This window comes from Neopelma chrysocephalum, unplaced genomic scaffold (genome assembly GCF_003984885.1).
Source record: "Neopelma chrysocephalum unplaced genomic scaffold, ASM398488v2 Primary Assembly neopelma1_97517, whole genome shotgun sequence".
NCBI classification, from domain to species: domain Eukaryota; kingdom Metazoa; phylum Chordata; class Aves; order Passeriformes; family Pipridae; genus Neopelma; species Neopelma chrysocephalum.
In genome coordinates, this window is record NW_020926159.1 from 782918 (window position 1) to 801745 (window position 18828).

Sequence of the window (18828 nt, forward strand, 5' to 3'; positions counted from 1 at the left end):
TGTCTTCAACACATTTTAAATAAACACCCTCCGCGTTATTTTGCTTTACATCCTACAAGATCATCGCTATTAAACCATTTGTGAGCATTTGACAAATAACAAGGTCCTGGAGATAAATGCTGCTGATAGTAAGCATAAGGGACAGCATTTCTAAGCCTCATCTCTGGTACTTAAAACTGAATCTAGAAATAGAAACTCCTTAGATAATTAAAGATAGCTTTCCTTCCATTTGCAGCGTGTGATCTGTTTAATGTCTATCAGCATAACACAACACTAATCGCCGAGCATCTTCCAGGGACTGTCAGAGAAATGTAAAAAAATTAAGCAGCTGCAATACGCCCAAAATGAGTTATTGTAATTACATTTAATTAGTTTAATTAGTTAATTATTTTGCTTACAGCTGTACAAGAGACTGCAAACATTTGTTAATATCACATTCCCTTTAACAGTATGGGGTGATTCTGCAGTTACACTAAATCATGGGCGCATATGTAGAAAGATGTAAAAAATGGGCATGGGGAAGGGGGGAATCTTGGAGGAAGGGGGAAGGGAGGAATCTTGGAGGAAGCAGGGAAGGGGGCCGGGGCTGCCTTTCCATGGGCATCTCTTTCTCTCCACGTTTGATTCGCCTGTGAAATGCATTTAAGCCCCAAAGGGAATCAACCACCTTCCCCTATTAAAAGCCAAGAGGTTCCCATCGAAGACTCTCGAGGTGAGGGGGGGAAAGAGGAGAGGAGGGCCCGTGGAAACTGCATTCGAGCAGGGGGTGCTCCATTAGAGAGCATTTGTGTCACTAAACCCTTTGAAGGACGGGGGAGGCGGGGATATAAACTTTTCTGTTCACATATCTTATCCCCTCACTCTATCTGCTGATCCAATCAACTATTCATCTTGCTGCCATGTATTCCTGCTTCCCGGAGAAATTAATTGCCCCAAAGTCAAAATGTATCATGAAGATATTGCTACACAGTAAAAGTTTGTCTAGCTTGTTGGAATAATCCATACCTTTTTTAATGACAGACTGGTCCAATAAGTTCATACCGCTGTTATTGGCATCTTCAACTGACTGTGGATATAAAAACATCACTATTCAAATTGACTGGATATTAAAGAATCACGTACATAAATCATGTCATTCCAAACTGGAGTTCCTGTTATTTCCATTTATATTAATTCGCTAGGGGAGGGAGAATTTTTCTTTTACTATTATTATTGTTGTTATTATTATTTCCCCAAATCGAGAAGGAAATGAAATTCTTACAAATTATATAGTCTTCTAATAAAACAAAAGGAGGTGAGAAGCATATGGGGCGCAATAGTGGTTTTGTTATCTTATAAAACATAGATATCACATAGACTTCTTTGCATTCCATAAAGCTTTATATTTCTTCCTTTGAAAATGTGGCAATTTGGCAACATCTGCAAGATCTATTGCATGACATAAATGAACACGATTAAGGACAACTTAAATGCTCCCTCCCCTTTCCTTCCCCTCCTCCTTTTTCTTTTTTTGTTTTTTGTTTGTTTGTTTAACCCTGCTACATCTTAATAATTCAAGGGCCATTTACTTTTTATATATCATAGTTTACATTACGGACTTTTAATTAAAGCCTGAGCCTTTCGGAGCGCAGCGCAACGCCCACATTGTACAGGGGACGAGCAGAAAGAGATTTACAGCTCCCGAGGTTGCTTCCATGTCCTGAATTAGTGGGGACGGGAAGGGAGGAGCGGGAATATACATTATCAAAAGTATGAACCACCAAATTGATCTCCTAGGAAAAAAGGTCCCGATTTTAAAGCCGTGTTTTCACACTTTCCCCCCTTTCTTTTCAGCCTGCTGAGGAGCACACCTGTTATTACAGCATTAACTTCTTTGACAGGGAAGAGAACAAAGACGGGCACAGAGGACACAGCAAATGTTGGATTTCATTTCCCAACACGAGAGTGGGATATATATATATAAAAACCCAAACAAAACAACTTATCTACCGCTGAATCTGCGTCCGGCAGAGTAAAATCATCTCCCAAAGAGATGAGATGTCATAAGAGCAATTTATTGCAGAATTCCGACAGGTTCCATTTTAGGGTCGATTCTAGAGAAAGGAGGGACCTGTGGGTTTCTTGGCTTTATTATTTTATTTTTCTCATTACTATTTAGGGTTTGAGGTTTTCAGTGTTATTGCATGTTTGGGTTGTTGTCACATTTTTCCTTGATAAGGAAAACACCTTCGCAGCAAAGCAATGATTTTCGTCACTATTATTTTGACTTTATCTTTGCTACACCGAGAGGCTGAGCTTATCCGGATCTAGCCCTTATCTCCGTCTCTGTGCTCAGCGGAGACATTCCAGATGGAATATGATTTAGGAGAAAATTACATCTCCCCAAAACGTGACGGAACAATATTTTCTACGAGAGCTTTCCTTTCATTTTCCTTGAATACACCCTCCAACGATCGCACACACACACGCAGAGGGTTGCCTTATGTGATGTGTTTGGGCATGGCTGTGTCTCTCTCTCATAATCAATAGGCTACATACCTAAAGGGCACAAAATAAAATTACAAAGTCTTCCCTCCCTTCCCTGAGCAGCTCCCGACGAGGAATGATGAGCAAATCCTGCAGCCTGCTGGAGTGCAGCGTGGCGCACCTCGATGGCACAGAATTGGAGGTAAACATGAAACACCACCTTCCCTTTTATTTTTTTCCATCTTTCCTCCTTATCTCGCCCTGTCTCTGGAGTCGATGGTTGTGCACACCCTTTATGCGTGTGCATGCACTCCGCTCGCTCCATCAGCAACGTGGGTTAGTTGTTGTAGTTAATGAGAAGACTCCTGTCTGATTTTCTATCTAATTACGCCCTCCTGCTGGGTTTTTGTACAGGATATTCGCTCAGCATGCTGGCAGTTAATAGTCACAGAGAGGATCGTAAAGATTTAATTAGGACTGCATGCGGAAACGTGGAAAAACAACTCAGACTTTTAATTACTAGACTTCTTTAGTTAAAAGTGATACCAGGGGTTACTTTATAAGAGACTTGGGTGTTTTGGTGCAACTTAACTTTCCTTGTCTCTAACTGGCACGTAGTAGCAGTGTGAGTGAGGAGGAGGAGGAGCGGAGGTGTGTGTGCAGGGAGGGGAAAGGTGATGAGTTTCCAGATGTACTTGGAAAATCTGGAGGGGAAGATTCCCCTCCCTTCCCTCCTCCAATAATCTGATAGCATGGAGCTTCCTGAATAATATCTATAATCACATTATTCAACAGCTATGGACATATCCGAGAGAAAACCTGAAAAATCCAGCCTTTATTTTCCTTCAAAGAGTCTGAATATTTCCTTCATTGTATCTTTTACTACTATAACCTTACTTTTGCCCAGACGGTGGGGAGAAAAAAATATCTGGGGTTGCAATGGTGGATTTTTAATTTTGATCAGAGTCCCTATTAGATGATGCAAATTTGTTTTCAAAAAGTAGGTCTTGGCTTCTCTGTTCCCTGTCTGAAGGCTGTAAATCGCAGATTGAAAATTCCTCTCGAAAGGGGCAGCAATAGCAATACAATATGTCCTGTTTACAATAACAGAGCGCTATCATGTTACAATCACTTAATTCTAGCCCTGGACAATGGCTCACACATGGCCTGGATTTGGTGTTTATAAAATAACCACTGTTTCTTTCTGTCACGCACTCTCTTTCTCTGTCTCCTCCTCAGCCCAGCCCATCCTCATGGCAAATATTTGATAAGACATGCATAAGCTAAAGCAAAGAGAAACATCTTTATCCAACTGTATATCTAGATATCTGTTCAACTTTCTGGACTATTAAAAAAATAACACTTGAAATCCTTCCTGGAAATTCTATCTAGTGATAGTGGATAATAAGTATATGTGGTCTAAATAAAAATCCCTGTAGCTAGAACGGATTCCTCGAATCTAGAATAAATCCATGCTGAATACCAGGATGGAAACTGCCCAACTTCATCTGTCACTAGTGGGGGGACAAGAATAGAAAATGCTGAGCGGTAGAAGCGAGTTCTGGGCTGCTTTCCCTCCTGCCTGTGTTGACTTGCAGTTGGATACCTCTTCCTTCATGTGTTTCTCCCTGGGACACCCTCCTCCCCCAACCTGAGACCAAACTTTCAGAAATAAAGGGTCTGTTTAATTTCCTGCTGTCTCAGTACCCCAAAACAAGGACTCCAGCTCTGCTGGTCCACAGCCTCGCCTGCCCCATCCCACCCCGATCCCGATCCCACCCCATCCCACCCCCCGGCCCGGCCAGCCCGGGTGAGCAGGTCGGGGATGGCCGCGGGTCGTCACCGCTGCGCTCGGAGGCATCGAGGGGGGGCAATTGCTGCCAGTCCCGTGCCCTGCCCGCAGAAGGGATGTTTTATTGGAAAAGAGCTGCTTCATTTGAGCTCCTCTTTCCCTATTATTTCTGCTCTTTCTTTCATTTTCTTCCTTCTTTACGCCTGTCTCTCTTCCTTTCCATATCTTTTCCTCTCCTTTCCCTCTCTCCTTCCTCTACCTTTTCTTCTTTTTCTTCATTTTATCTTTTTCTTCTCTCTCTTTCACCTCTTTCCTTTACCTTCCCTCTTTTCCGTTTTTCTCTTTTTTTTCTCACAAAAGCACAACAATTATCAGCTTTTCTTCGGGGAAAGTGTAAATATCAAAGCACAAACAGCATTTAACGCCTATCGGCTCCAGAGAGAAAGGAGAGCGATCTCCTTCCTGCATTCACAGAGGTAAAACTCGCCTTGACTTGCAGACCAGTTTGTCTGAGCCAGGAATGCGAGACGAGACTTGCGCATCGCGCCCGTGGGGGTCAGGGGTTGCCCCCAGGTCTCAAAGCCACCTTGGAAACCTGCAGGAACCAGCGACCCGACCGTCACTGAGCTCGGAGGCAGGAGCAAATCCAAACAGCAAAACATTTCTATTTCTAAAGCATCTCGACCCAGCAAAGATCGGGGATTTTCCCGTGAAGCTCTAAAACAAGCCAAGCCACAAGCCAAAGTAATACATCCACTCCGCTTCCCTGCCGCTGATTCCTATAACGTTCAGCACATCCTTTTTCACGGCTACTTTTTTTTCTTCCCAGGCTCCTCTTTTTTCCTTTCTTTTTTCCCTTTCTGTAACTTTGAAGTCCATATTTCATCCAATGATTCTTTTCTTTATTTATTACAAGACTAAATACATGTGTCATATATACATATATGTGTGTATATATATATTTATATATATATATATATAAAATATATATATAATATATGATACAGAAATTCTGGGGGGAAAAAACCGAAAAAGAATGGAAGGGAACCCCAAAAATCCCGATTAGTAAAGACTAATGCAGGACTCGGCCCCTGGAGGCTTCAGCCTCGGGCTCGGGGGTCCCCACGGGCTGTGCATGCCCAGCTCCAGCAAGGTGCAAACCAGCCCAGCACCGAAGCTGTTAAGGGCCTTTCTGTTTTTAGGAAATAACACGTGATGATGAGTTTCGCGTGGGATGGAAGAAAGCTGGGGAATACTGTGCTTTGAGCCCGGAGAAACTCCTTTGTTACCCAAAAGAGAGAATAAAACTATTTAAAATCAGTGCTACCTTACCAACTACACTTAAAAAAATAAGGGGGAAGTGGGGGGAATGGACACTGGACTTGTTTCTGATTACCAGTTATTGCTTTTGGTTTGGGTTTTGTTTATATTTTGCCTCCCTCCCGGACGAAAAATGTAGTAATTCGACAGTTTCATCAAAATCCCTGAACGGCAGGAAATTGGTTGAGGGGGGAGGGAGGTGGAAGCTGAGATTGCATGGGAAATAACTGGAATTTGAAAAGCCAGGCTTGAACTCTGCCAGCTTTTGAAACACGTGGAATATTTGGAGCAGCATGTCCGCCTTCCCCCTGCACTCTGCTGGCTTGCCATGTAGGGGAGGGTTTATAGAGCACAGCCTGTGCGTGACAGCAAGGGAATAAATTCTCTTATAAAAAAAAATATAGAAAAATAGAGGGAGACGGAGGGGGAGTATCACAGTTATAATCCCAGAACGGAAAAAAAGAATGGCAACCCACAGCAATATCGCTGGAAATCCCTCACTGATCATTCCCAGCCCAGGCATGGGGGCTCCAGCTGCATTGCCCAGGAGAAAGGAACGCGGTGCCTTACCTGGACCTCCTCCATCCCTGGGTGTCCGATGCCATGCAGAGAAAGGCTGTCCCCCATGCCGGAGTCAAGGCCATGGTGAGCTGAGTGCAGGAGGACATCTGGCCTCCTTACTGAGTGGTAGTCCCGCCTGGGGTCCAGTCCCGAGAGCTGGGGCAGGGCGGCCCGAGGCTGTGGCAGCAATGACCCGGTTTCTGATCCCACCTCTTGCCTCTGCCTCTGTCCCCAGGGGTGCTGCTGGGGCTGATGCAAGGGGTTTAGGGAGTAGGGGTCATTGACATGGGAGTAAGGGTCCTGGCTTTGGTGGTAAGGAAGAGGCTGGTAGGGGGGTGGGAAATAAGGCGGCTGGAAATCCGAGGATGGGGTGTGAGAGAGCGGAGGAGCGCTGGAGTAGGGTCCCTGCGAGACGGATCCCAGCTGGGACAGCCTGGAACTGTGGCTGGGCACTCCATCATGCCGGTCCTACAGGCGGAATGACATAAAAACAACAACAACAAAAAAGACCTTTTTAAAAAAAAAGTAAAAGGAGCAAAAACCATCCCAAAATAAAATAAAATAAACCCGTAAACAGTTGGAAACTGGGATTCAGATGTGCCCCTTTCCCCCGCCGCGGATTAGAAATGTTACAGTGTTTCGTACCCACATTGTGTCTGTTCCCAGTAACCATCAAGAAGGGGGAAGGGGGCGGGGGGTGTGAGGGAGAATTGCTAAATGTCAAAATTAAAACTGTAGGACTAGTGCTCCATATGCATATATGATCTGCAATTTCAGTCCAGTAACATAATTCTCCATCCACAGCCCCCCAAATCAAACCAAAGGTAAAAAAAAATAAATTAAAAAAATCAAAAAATAAAGAGCCTCACACCACCCATCCATCCAAACAACCCACCCCTTCTCCTGCCTAAAGTTTCCAAGCATTTATTTATTCCCACTGCTGAAGTCCTCAAAATCACCAACCCATTTTCACGTGGAAAAGCCCAAAAAGAAAGTTGCACTTCTCGGAGGACTCCGAGGTGAGAAGTTGTGCAAAAATAGGACGTGGGGGAAAAAAAAAAAAAAAAGAAACCCAAAATAAAACCCACGCGGGATCTTTGCTTAAAGAGAGTCTACCCCTTAAAAATAAATTTTGAAAAATCAAACAAAATAAAAAATGAAACATCGGCATTGAACAAATCCAGTCGCTATGATTTCTGCAGCAACTTCCAGTGTCTTTTGTTTCCTTTTCCAATATTGTATTCCGGAGTATGGGGTGGGGGTTAATTGTAATGAAAAGTCTTTGGGGTGTGTAGGGGGGACGGGGGGTGGGGGGGGAATGTGTAGAGGCTTCAGAGAAAAGGTGGGAGAGGAGTTTTGTCCAACTCCCTCGCACTGAAGCTGCGAGGTTAAAGTAAACAACAAAAATATCTATTCCACAAAGTGTAGCTCAAACCCCCACAAGCAATGGCACACATGGTTAAAAAAAAAAAAAAAAAAAAAGGAAAAAAGTTCTTTTTCCCCCTAGTCTCCCCCCAGACTCCCCTCGCTCAAATCGGGAACACACAATGCAAAAAGGGAGAAGCAGCTGCAAGCCTCCTCCAATTATTGTGCTAAATTACCAAGCCAAAGGCGTTTAAAAAGAGAGAGAGAGGGAGAGAGAGAGACAACAGATCGAGAGAGAGAGAGAGAACATGCAATTCTAGTACAACATGGATCCAAACTCACCATGGCGGAATAGGTGTGGACTAACATCTGGAAATAAAAAAAGTCTTGTAATAGCTAAAAATAAAATAATGGTGATAATACTAATAACTGGAGGGAAAAATATCAAGGAGATCTGCACAGGGACGTGTTGGACACAGGAGAACAGCTTGAGATATTTCGAAGTCTATCCATCAAAAAAAAAAGAGGTAAAAAAAAAAAAAAAAAAAAAAAGACCAATGCCCCCAAACCCGAGCCTGGAAACCACTATCTACATATATGATTTACCCCTCCCTCTCAGTTTTTTTTCCTCCTTTTTTTGTTGTTTTTTTTCTTTTTTTTTTTTTTTCCTTTGAGCTCCCAAATACAATCCTCTTCAACCCAAGGCTAGGCTCAGACTGCTCCTCTACCCCTTCCTCCCTTTCCTTCTCTACACCGCCTCATAATAATTGATATTCATGACTATTAATATTACACGACTACTTTAAAGGGAGAATGCAGGACCAAATGGAGCGTGAAGCTGGCAGCCAGCTCGAGAGCTCCCCTACTATTGTAAATGACGTTCATTCAGTGGAGAATTACTAGATGTAATCAGACGAGGGGGGCTGGCAGAGGCAGAGTTTGGGGAGAGGGAGAGGGGGGAAAAAGTTTAGCAAGGAAGAGGCAGAACTTCAATTAACTCGAGCGGAGGAAGATGCGGAAAGTAGACACTGCTGAGCTGGAGCAAGGAAGTGAGATGAAGCAATGCTAGAGGCGAAGAAGAAGAAAAGCATATTCCCTTTTTTTCCTTTAAATATATATTTAATTATACATTCTTAATACGAGGAATTGATTGCCTTTGGTGCTTTTGTTCTTTTAGTTTGTTGTTTTGTTTTGTTGTTTGTATTTTTTTTAACAAATAATGAAGAAAAAGAGGCTTTTCTAATCCTTTTTTTTTTGTTGTTATTTTTAAAGAAATGGAAGAAGATCTGTGCAGTCACTGTAATAGATGCCTATTTACAGCGAAGATTAAGCCCTTCTGGTGCGTGTTACAGATCGTATTTATTCGCAATAGGCAAATAAATACTTGAATCTACGTTGTTTGGCTCTTTTTCTTTTTTTTGAATCCTATTTCTACAGCCCGATATGAAAAAAAAAAGTATAAATGTACATAGATCTCCCGATTTTCACCCAAATGCGAAATGCATGGAGTGAATTTTAGAGGATAGTAAATTTATAGTTTTGAGGCAAAGCCAGGGGCGATATAAAACCTTTTTGATGTTGCAGGAACCCGTTCAACTGGACTGTCTGCCATTTCTGTTAAAGTTCAACTTACGTTCCTTCCTAAATAGACTCACACTTCCCAGAGCAGCCTCCCCCCCCGCACATACACGCACACACACACTTTTGTTTTAAGAACAGATTCATTTTAAGTGGCTGAGACGCCTCTACCATCGTGTTGTTAATTATAAATCGGAAAGAAGAGAGGGAAATATTTTTTTAAGACAAATCTAGAGGGTTTCAGCGCTTAAAAAAAAAAAATCAACAACAATTTTTTTTTTCTAATGCTGCACATTACAAGATGCCTCGGAGCGCACCCCCAAGTCCGGGAATACCCAGCCCGCAGCCAAATCCCCCCTAACCGCTCCCCCAACTCCGCTTCTCTCCCACGGCAACCTACAAACACGAGTGTCCGTCAATTCATAGCGATTTAAAAATCCCTCTGAAAGGGAGGGTGGAATAAAACCCCTCATCCCCGACCTCGGCAGCCGGGGAGGGGAGATGTTTTGTCGCCTGCTGCTGCGGGCAGAGACAATGGCCGGGCTGTGCCTGGGGATGGGGAGGGAAAAGCAGCGAGGGCTCCGCGGGCTGGGGACACACGGGGACACACACACGGGGACCGACACACACTCACACACACACTCTCACACACACACACTCTCATACACACGCACACGTGCTCGTTCTGCGCTCGTTCTGCAGATGCCGGGTTTTGCCAGGGATAATTATCCTGACGGCAGTTTTTGGGAATGAAGACATTTCTCCCGTGCGGCTGCCGGATCCCCTCCCCGATTCCCTCCATCCCGTCCTTCTTCTGGTCAGGAACAGTCGGAGCTGTACCTTCCCCTCCGTCTCTTTCTCCGCTTTTCCCGGGAGTTTCCCCTCTGTAAGTGCCGGAGGGGAGGGATGCGGGGACGGGGCGGCCTCGACGGTGCTTCCCTGGAGGGGCTGCGGCCGCTGCCCGGCACCCTGAGCCCTGTCCGGCCCCTGCCCATCCCCTGTCTGGTCCCCTGCCCGTCTCTTGCCCAGGACGAGTCCCCTGCCCGGTCCCTGCCCAGCCCCTGCCCAGTACCCAGCCCCGCGCTCAATGCCCTGTCTCTGCTCGATACCAAGTCCCTGCCGGGTCCCCCATACCTGTTCTACTCCCAGCTCCTGCCCAGCCCCTGCCCGGTTCCTGCCCAGCCCCTGCGCACTCCCCGGTCTCTGCTCAGTGCCCAGTCCCTCCCCGGCCCCTATTTGGTCCCCGGTCCCTTCTCGATCCCCGGTCCCCGCTCGATCTCCAGCCCCTGCCCAGTCCCTGCCCAGTCTCTGCCCATTCCCTGCCCTGTCCCTGACGGGTCCCTGCCGAGCGCCTGGTCCCTCCTCAGCGCCCAGTCCCTCCCCGGCCCCTGCCCGATCCCCGGTCCCTGCCCTGTCCCTGGCTCTTTCTCGGTCCCCGGTTCCTTCCCGGCCGCCTCCCCACGGGGCAGCTCCCGCTCCGGAGCTGGCGGATTGCTCCCTTCTGAAAACTCCCCCCACTCCGAGATCGCCGAGCCAATGCCTTCCCCTCAATTAAAAAATAAAAATAATGAAAAAAAAGAGATTTTGTGGAGCGCCATTCCTCACTTACATACACATATTTCCCCAACCCCGTTTCTGAGCAAATCCCGCACGCTGGTTTAACTTACAAGAAATACATTCCCGCAGCCCGTTTGGGAAAGATCCGGCTCAGGAAACCGTGAAAAATTAAGAAAGGTTTCGCGGTGTTTGAGCTGTGATTTTTAACCCCCCACCACCCTTGGTTTGCTTTTTGACCTCGAAAATAAGGTCTGGATAAAGCTCACAACTTTTCGTGCCCGCGGACTGTGTGGAGCTGCCTTTGACTGTATCGGTTCGGGTGCGTGTGCTCACATACGTGTGAGAATATATGTGCCACTTAATTAATGCGAGTATATGTATCCATGCACATCTTATCTATTGCTACAGAGGCACAAAAAGTCGTAAAAAACGTATCCGATTGTGAAAACAAGAAAAGGGGGAGAAAAAAAATCCACATTCAGGTTGAGCTTAGCTTGGAATTGCAAAATAAAAAATAAAAGAATGAAATGCATCCAGTCCCTGAATACCCGATTGTGTTTTTCTTCTATTTTCTTTTTTTTTTTCCCTCCACATTTGTCCATATTTAATCGAATTATATCTAATTAGAGGTCTAAACAATCAAACTCTTGCCTTTAAGTTGCCTCATTCCAATCCCCAGATCATTTCTTTGATGTTTTAAATCGCATCAAACAGCTTTTCCATGAAAAAAAAAAAGTTTAAGACTTGGCATGCTGAATACAAATATGCAAATAAATAAGCATTTAAGCATTTACTCTTGGTTTCCCATCTCTATACTTGTGTGTGTTGGTGTATGTCTCTATTTCTGCCTAGATGTATATGTAGAGGTATATATGTATTATAAAGTCATGCCTGTATCTATATACTAGATGTATATTTAAATATACATATACTCTCTTACTTATATGCATATTATATACTCACCTCATAGATATCTTCATACTTGACATTTTCAACCAGTTTCCAGAGCATGATGGCAGGCTGTTCTCTAGGAGGTGAGTGCATTCATGTGAAGAGCAGATGTCTGGATTCTCAGTACTTCTCTGTCTGTAATGATCCATCTATAATTGGAAATGGGGGACAGACACCAAATCCGACGTTCCTCTTCCATCGCAACTTATATCTGTTGTCTGAAACAATAGGCTGCACAAGTCTACCTCAATGGGATAGTAAAAAACATTATCTGTTACATAGTTACATATAGCTACAGACATATATGTGACTAGATATAGACATATACACATATAGAGACTTATATGCAGCATATAAAATATATATATATACAGAGTTTCACATGCACAGACTGCACATACATGCACATATACACACATAGATCTCTGAACGGACAACTTTTTTCCACGTATAGACATATTAATTGCCACATTTAGGTATGTAAATTATATATATTTTTGCACACGCAGGCACGTGGATGCTACACTTTATATATGCCCATATGCACACAAACCTGGCCAGTTTATATAGGAGTGTGTTTAAATGCATATTTGTGTATCTAATTATACATTTACACATATATATGTTGATATAGAGGGATTAAATATATGTATTATGTAGTGCATATATCTGCTATTTTAGTAGATGGATGGATAGACAGACAGATAGATGGATAGATAGATAGATAGATAGATAGACAGATAGAATGGAGAAATTAAGTGAATATATTTTCGATCCTCCCTAGAATAAAATAAAGAATAATTTGCCTCTGCACTAAGGGATTCATCATTTGCAACGAGATATTATGTTTTTCCCCCCATGCAATATGCTTTTATTTACATGTCCAGAAATTATCTTCTCATATGCAGTTAAACACCAAAACAGCGTCTCATCAAAGCACATTCAAGCAAATCTAAAAGGAGTAAATTTAGATCAATCAGACTTAATACTTTTAGGCTTGGACTGTATATTTTATAACTTAGAAATACTTTATATGGGGGAAAAAAAGGAGGGGGGGAAGGAGTTTAGTAAACCCTTCGCTGCACGTATTTGAATAGCGATTACTACTTTCAGAAAACGATTAAAACCAGAGTTGGATTTGTGCATTTCCCGGACAGCCCTCGGTTTGGAAGGGGAGAGGAGGAGTTGGACCAGTTTTAACCTTTTTTTTTTTTTTTTTTTCCCCCAGGAGAACCTTCCTTCTCATTGTCCGATTTTTTTTAACACATTGAACGGCAAAGAGCCGGCACAGGCAGCAGTGCCCATCTCTGCCTTTGAAAAGAAACAATCGAGCTTTGCAGTGGGCTGGTGCACCAGGAGGGGAAAAAAAACGGGGGAAAAAAGAGATACAGAGGTAGAGAGATAGAGAGAAAGAAGGTGTTTCTAAATTCAAGGTCCTGTCTCTGGAAATTTCAAGCTCTGCCTATAAGGTTCCTACAAATCTTTGTTATTCTGCATGGGATCCTATGGGAAAGTGCACAGTGTCCTTTGTACTTTCAAAGGTCCTACAGGTAAAGACGCTTTTATATATATATGTATAATCGCGGAAACGAAGAGAACTTTATCAGGAGACACATTTGCTGCTGCGTGGTTGGCTGGTGGGAAGGGTGGGCTTTGCTTTTTCTGTTCGCTTTGGCCTCAAATTAAGGCAGAAAGTATAAATTCATCCCTTTTCCCCTCAGCCTCTGCACCACCCCGCCACCCCTCCCCATTTCACCGTGTACATCTCCTTCTAAAACCTCAACCCACAAAAGGCAAGAGGCAAATAACAGCCAGGTATTACAGCAGGAGCTGGACAACGGTCTTGCAGCAAGTTCTTTAGGCAGATACGAGTTTTTTCTTAGCACATCCAGCGCTGCACTGAGGAGAAGGAGAAAGAGAGCACATCTTTGGGTGGGTTGGGCTGATCATTTCAACTGAAGCAATAGAGTAAAAAATGCTGAAAAAGGAGAAAGGATGTGTGCTGTTTGCATGTGGATGTGCGGAGATACCCAGGCAGACACCCTTATCCACCTCTAGATCTGAATGACCCTCTTAGAAAAATGCCAAGCTCATAAAGGGACAGTTTGCCATCACTTTTGTTAAAGTCTTTGAGTCATGAAGGCTGGCACAGGGCAGAGTGAATGTGCTTCGTGATGGCTAATGCTTTACAATTTCGTGGCACCCTGAATTAAATATGCTCTGAGTGCTGGGGGAGGGGAGAGAAGAGGAGTGGAAAAAAAAAAAAAAGAAGCTAAAATAGACTTGACGTCCACTGGCTCTTTGCAAACAGATTGGTATAGACAGTAAATTCTGACTTTCAAACCCTACTATTATTACATTTCTCTTGCATTTGCAAAACACGACAAACGAACAAGAGATCATTTAGAAAATCAAACTGAACAAAGGTCCTTCGCAATTTTTTATCGCTTGTTTCGTACCCCCCATCCCCGCAGCTGCCTCCAATCTAATTCAGCAATTCCAAACAGCGACACTTGCACCGGTTTATACCTCAAATGTGCAACGAACGCTGAGTCCAAGAGGCGACACACGTATTCAGAACTGACCATTATAGCCTGTATTTTCAAAACTAGTAAAATAAAAGGTGGAAAACAGGCGTTTTCCGGCAGTTTGGGGCGTGTTTTTCCAACCTCTTCCAAGGAAAACCCCGTTTTTTTCAGCGGTGAGTTGGGCAGGGGCACTGCAGCCTCAGCCTGGCAGCTGCGATGGCAAAGGAATATTTTATACTTTTTTTTTTTTTGAAAGGATACCATTACATCTGGCCCTGCCCATGCCGGAGGAAGCCCCCCCAGCCCCCCGCACCGTTCCAGATCTGGTGATGCGGGCGATGGCCCCACGGGAGCCGGGAGCGCCGGAGCGCGATGAGCGGGACAGCGGCGCCCTCTGATGGGGACTCCCTTCCCGCAGCAGCTGCTCCCGAAATCCGTTGCACCTCCGGCCCTTATAGCATGGAATGGTTTGAGTTAGAAGGGACCTTAAATACCATCTGGTTCCAACCTCCCTTCCACGGGCAGAGACACCCTCCACTAGCCCAGGATGCTCCAAACCCCGTCCAACGTGGCCTCGAACACTTCCAGGGATGGGACAGCCACAGCTTCTCTGGGAAACCTGTGCCAGGGTGTCACCAGCCTCACAGGGAAGTATTTCTCCCTAATATCTCATCTAAACCTGCCCTCTTTCAGTGTAAAGCCATTCCCCCTTGTCCTGTCGTCCTATGCCCTTGTCCAAAGTCCCTCTCCAGCTCTCTTAGAGCCCCTTTAGGCACTGGAAGGGTCTTTAGGGTCTCCTTGGAGCCTTCTCTTCTCTAGGCTGAACAACCCCAATTCTCTCAGCCTGTCTCCAGAGCAGTATCTCCATCCCTCTGAGCATCTTTGTGGACTCCTCTGGACTGATCCAAGAGATCACATCCATAACTGGGATTTTACAATTTCTGCTGGAAATGATGTTGTTATGAGAGTTTCCCCCATAAGGATGAAATTACAATTTCTTACTTACACCGATTCTTAATTAACAGGCCACTCAGTGTTTGAATCTCTACCTTATAAGTAGAATGAATCTTTCATACCCAACTGTTAAATACAGTCAATATTACTCACTGTAGGATGGTTAGAATACAGACTAGGTCAAATATCCCAATCATCCCAATGAGATAACTGTTGATAGCTCTGGGAGGGAGAGGACTTGCAATAATGTGATGGCCACTTTGGTGAGAAGTAGAAAAAAAATCTGATTTTAGTGAACAAGTTATGCTGCCCTCATTTCATATCCTGTTTCCGAGATTATTGTTTTGGTTGTTTTATTTTTTTCTTTTTTAACTTTTCCTGTCCTTAGTCAAGGCTCCGTTTCAGAAATGGACTTTCAATCCTGATCTGCCATTTAAATCCAGCGTGGGTCTCTATAAATAAAAATCTGTCTCCCTCAGTATGCAGCTCCCAGCAAATCCGTGTTGTTGGCTGGACTTTAAAACAAATCCGTTTATCCCAGCGCCCTCTGCTGCTCGCTGCTCTAATGTAACGGCAGGTTTCCGAGGTCTAGCAAAAGCCTTCAAACTCTCTCTTCCCCCCCGCGACAATTTTCTTCCACATGTTCTCACGTGTATTTCAGAATTCAGTATTTTTTTAAAAAAGCTTTGCAATTTAATTCACAGGGGGAAAATCACATAACATTGCGGGTATCTCAAAATGTATCCTAAAATTTACTGCCTGATTATTAATGGATTTACAAAATCATTGCTTTGGTGACCATTTTATACCTTTTTTTTTTGTGAATAATACCAAGACTCTTCTCTTAAAAATCCAACTTCCTATATTGTTTTTTGGTAAGTTAAGTTTCCCTATCACCTCTGCAGACATAATAGGGGTTTTTCATAGAATCATACAATTTCAGGATCATAGAATAATTTGAGTTGGAAGGGGACATTAAAGGTGATCTACTTCAACCCCCTTCAATGAGACAAGGGACACCTTCAACTAGATGAGACTGGTCAAAGCCCCATCCAACCTGTCCTTGAAGGTTTCCAGGAATGGGATACCTACAACCTCTTGGGGTAAACTGTGCCCAATGTTTCACCATCCTCATTGCAAAATTCCTTCCTTATACCTAGTCTGAACCTAACCTTTTTTTTCAGTTTATAACCATGAATCTTTGTTCTGTCATTACCAGTCCCTGCTAAAAATTCTGTCCCCATCATTTTCCCAAACCCACCAGTGTTCATTCTTCAATGAGGAACATCACCAAACCCAGCAGCGAGAAAGATATCAGGAGCAGCTTTTAGCAAGTCAGGAAAGCTCAGCCACATGTGTTGAGCCCCTATGGACAGGTCCAAACAGTTTGCCACATTTAACAACCCCAGTTCCCTCAGCTGCTCCTCACAGGATTAGTTCTCTAGGCCCTTCACCAGCTTTATTGCCCTTCTCTGGACACACTCCAGCACCTTCTTGTGGTGAGGGGCCCAAAAATTGAACACACTGATTTGTCTAATCATGATAAAAAATCAGCTCCAATGCCACTCAATTATCTCCAGTATTCTCCAGGTTTTGACAGCAGGAATCCCTACTTGTGAGCCCACACATTCCAGCTCATATCCAGTTTTATGCAGTCTAGTTCTCCCAGAACAAGCCTCACACATCCTGTGGGCTGTCTGGAAAAGGGAGCCCCTCCAAGTGTTTTCTGTGTTATTGGACTGAGGAGAACTCTTGTATCCAAGTTTACTTTTGTTTGCAATTCATGTCTCTGTGTTTTATCCCTCTGTACTGCAATTTTTTTTCCCAAGAAATGTGGGCACACGTTGTCAACAAGGACCCAGACCCTGAGGCAATGTGATGGGATGCCTCACCAAAACATCAAGCTGCAGCTTTGGCATCCCCTCTTCTGAACTGTTCCACGTACTCCAAACTCTCTGGAGCAGGAATAATCAATCTCCCAGGGTAAGAATGAAGAACATTTCTTATGCCACTATCCCTCAATCTTTATTTCAATCTGATGTAGGTACTCAGCTTAGGTTAAGTGAACTTCATAAGTGTTTGACCCCTTCCTATGAGCTTGAATGCCCCATATTGTTGTCTTGTGTTTCCTTGTCTTAGGATCAAAACTTCTTCTTTGAGCAGGGATCCTGAGTGCCAATTCCATAGCATTCCATGACCAACAGAAAAAACAGGAGTTGGGCGATACAGGATTAAATTGAAGACTTTACACATGATCTACCAAGGGATGATTTATCCTTTCTAACACAAAGAGGAGTCTGGGGAGATCCAAGAGCTGCTGGCAGAGCTGTAGCATATCCCTCCTCTCCACATTCACCTTTTGAAAGTGAATTAATCCTTCCTAAACCTGCTTCCTCCTAGAAGCCAAACAAAACACACGGAAAACTTACTAAACTCGTTTCCTTAAAACTTTGAAACTAATCGTATAAGGTTATTTTTCAGTTTCCTCAGCTGGGATATGGAATGTTGCATTGGAAACATTGTTCATCTGAATAAAGCATATACTTTTTATTTTTTTATTGTTCCCATTCCAAAAGAACCCCCCTTCCCCTGTACTGAAGTAGAGACACATAGTCAAGAACAGACAAACTGCAGCCAGGGAAGTCTTAGTTTTCTAGAATATTTAAAATTACAGAAAGTTAGGAGATTCCATTTTTATTAGTTTTACTTAATTCAGCTACATTTATGTGGACACAAAGAGTGCGCATGTGATTTAGCCAAAAAACAATATTCAAATTATATTTATATGATGGAATACAGTTTTTTCATTTTAGGACATATCCAATAGAATGAATTATCTATTTAAATTTCATGACAGGAGACAGTTAATCAGTTTTAGGGGAAAAGAATTAAAACTAAGACTTGGACTATTATCTGTTTTGAGAACATATTTTTTCCTCCAGTATCACCCCCCTTTCCTTTCTTTTTAATTCCTCCACTCTCTTAACTTGCTTTCCAGCAGTAGGTGCTCAGATAATATGACTGCAGGCAGTGCTTTAGGGAGTTAAAACATTCTGGGTACATGAAAGGAGATGCAGCAAAGTCAGCAAACTACATCTATGGGGGAAAACACATTTCAGGCTCCTGAAATTGCTCATAATATATCTGGAGTCACAACATTCCCTGGATTCTCTGTTCAGTTTGTTCATATGCTCCACTGTGCCCTTCAGGGACTTTAGCCCAAGTAATAACAGGGTTTAGGTCCCTTCCCTTCCCTTCCCTTCCCTTCCCTTCCCTTCCCTTCCCTTCCCATGAAGAAATCACTGACAAGGAACATTTCTGGCTCCTCAATTTTCCTATTCCCCAGCAGTTCACAGGATCCTGGCATGGTTTGGGTCCATATCAGCAATTTTGGGCAGCTTCCAGGCACAGTTTGGGGGTCAGCAAAGACCAGACACTATTCCCAGGAATCAGAAGGATATGACCACCTTGGTTTAGAGTTCCTTTAGTCCCTTAAAGTTTAGTAGTATGGATATGAGCTATTCTGTGCTAGTTAAGTCATGGTGCATAATTCAGATATAGTCTAAAAAATTAGACACAAACTTGTTTGAATTAGGTTAACTGCATCCTCACTGCTCTCCATGCAATATTCATTCTAGCAGTAGAACATGATATTAATATTAATATAAACATGCAATTTGGAGTTGTAATCCTAAGGTAATTGTATATCATTGCTTTCATTATTATAAATGTAGAAGCACAATAAAAATCAATGTT

General features: G+C 43.5%; 1 protein-coding gene across 5 annotated transcripts in view; it reads right to left on the reverse strand.

Annotated features, from left to right (window-relative positions):
* Nucleotides 1-11775, reverse strand: part of TFAP2B (transcription factor AP-2 beta) — a 33225-nt gene extending 21450 nt beyond the window's left edge. For 2 of the 5 annotated variants that reach the window (XM_027672705.1, XM_027672704.1), the window contains exons 1-3: nt 11603-11775; nt 6149-6607; nt 1006-1066 (exon numbers count right to left, since the gene is read on the reverse strand). In XM_027672705.1, coding sequence (XP_027528506.1) covers nt 1006-1066; nt 6149-6607; nt 11603-11683 — 601 coding nt within the window. In that variant the 5' untranslated portion in view covers nt 11684-11775. Of the gene's footprint in view, nt 1-1005; nt 1067-6148; nt 6608-7846; nt 8050-11602 lie in introns of those variants that run through there. The other 3 variants (XM_027672709.1, XM_027672706.1, XM_027672708.1) reach the window with 3 other exon arrangements.
* Nucleotides 11776-18828: the final 7053 nt, after the last annotated feature.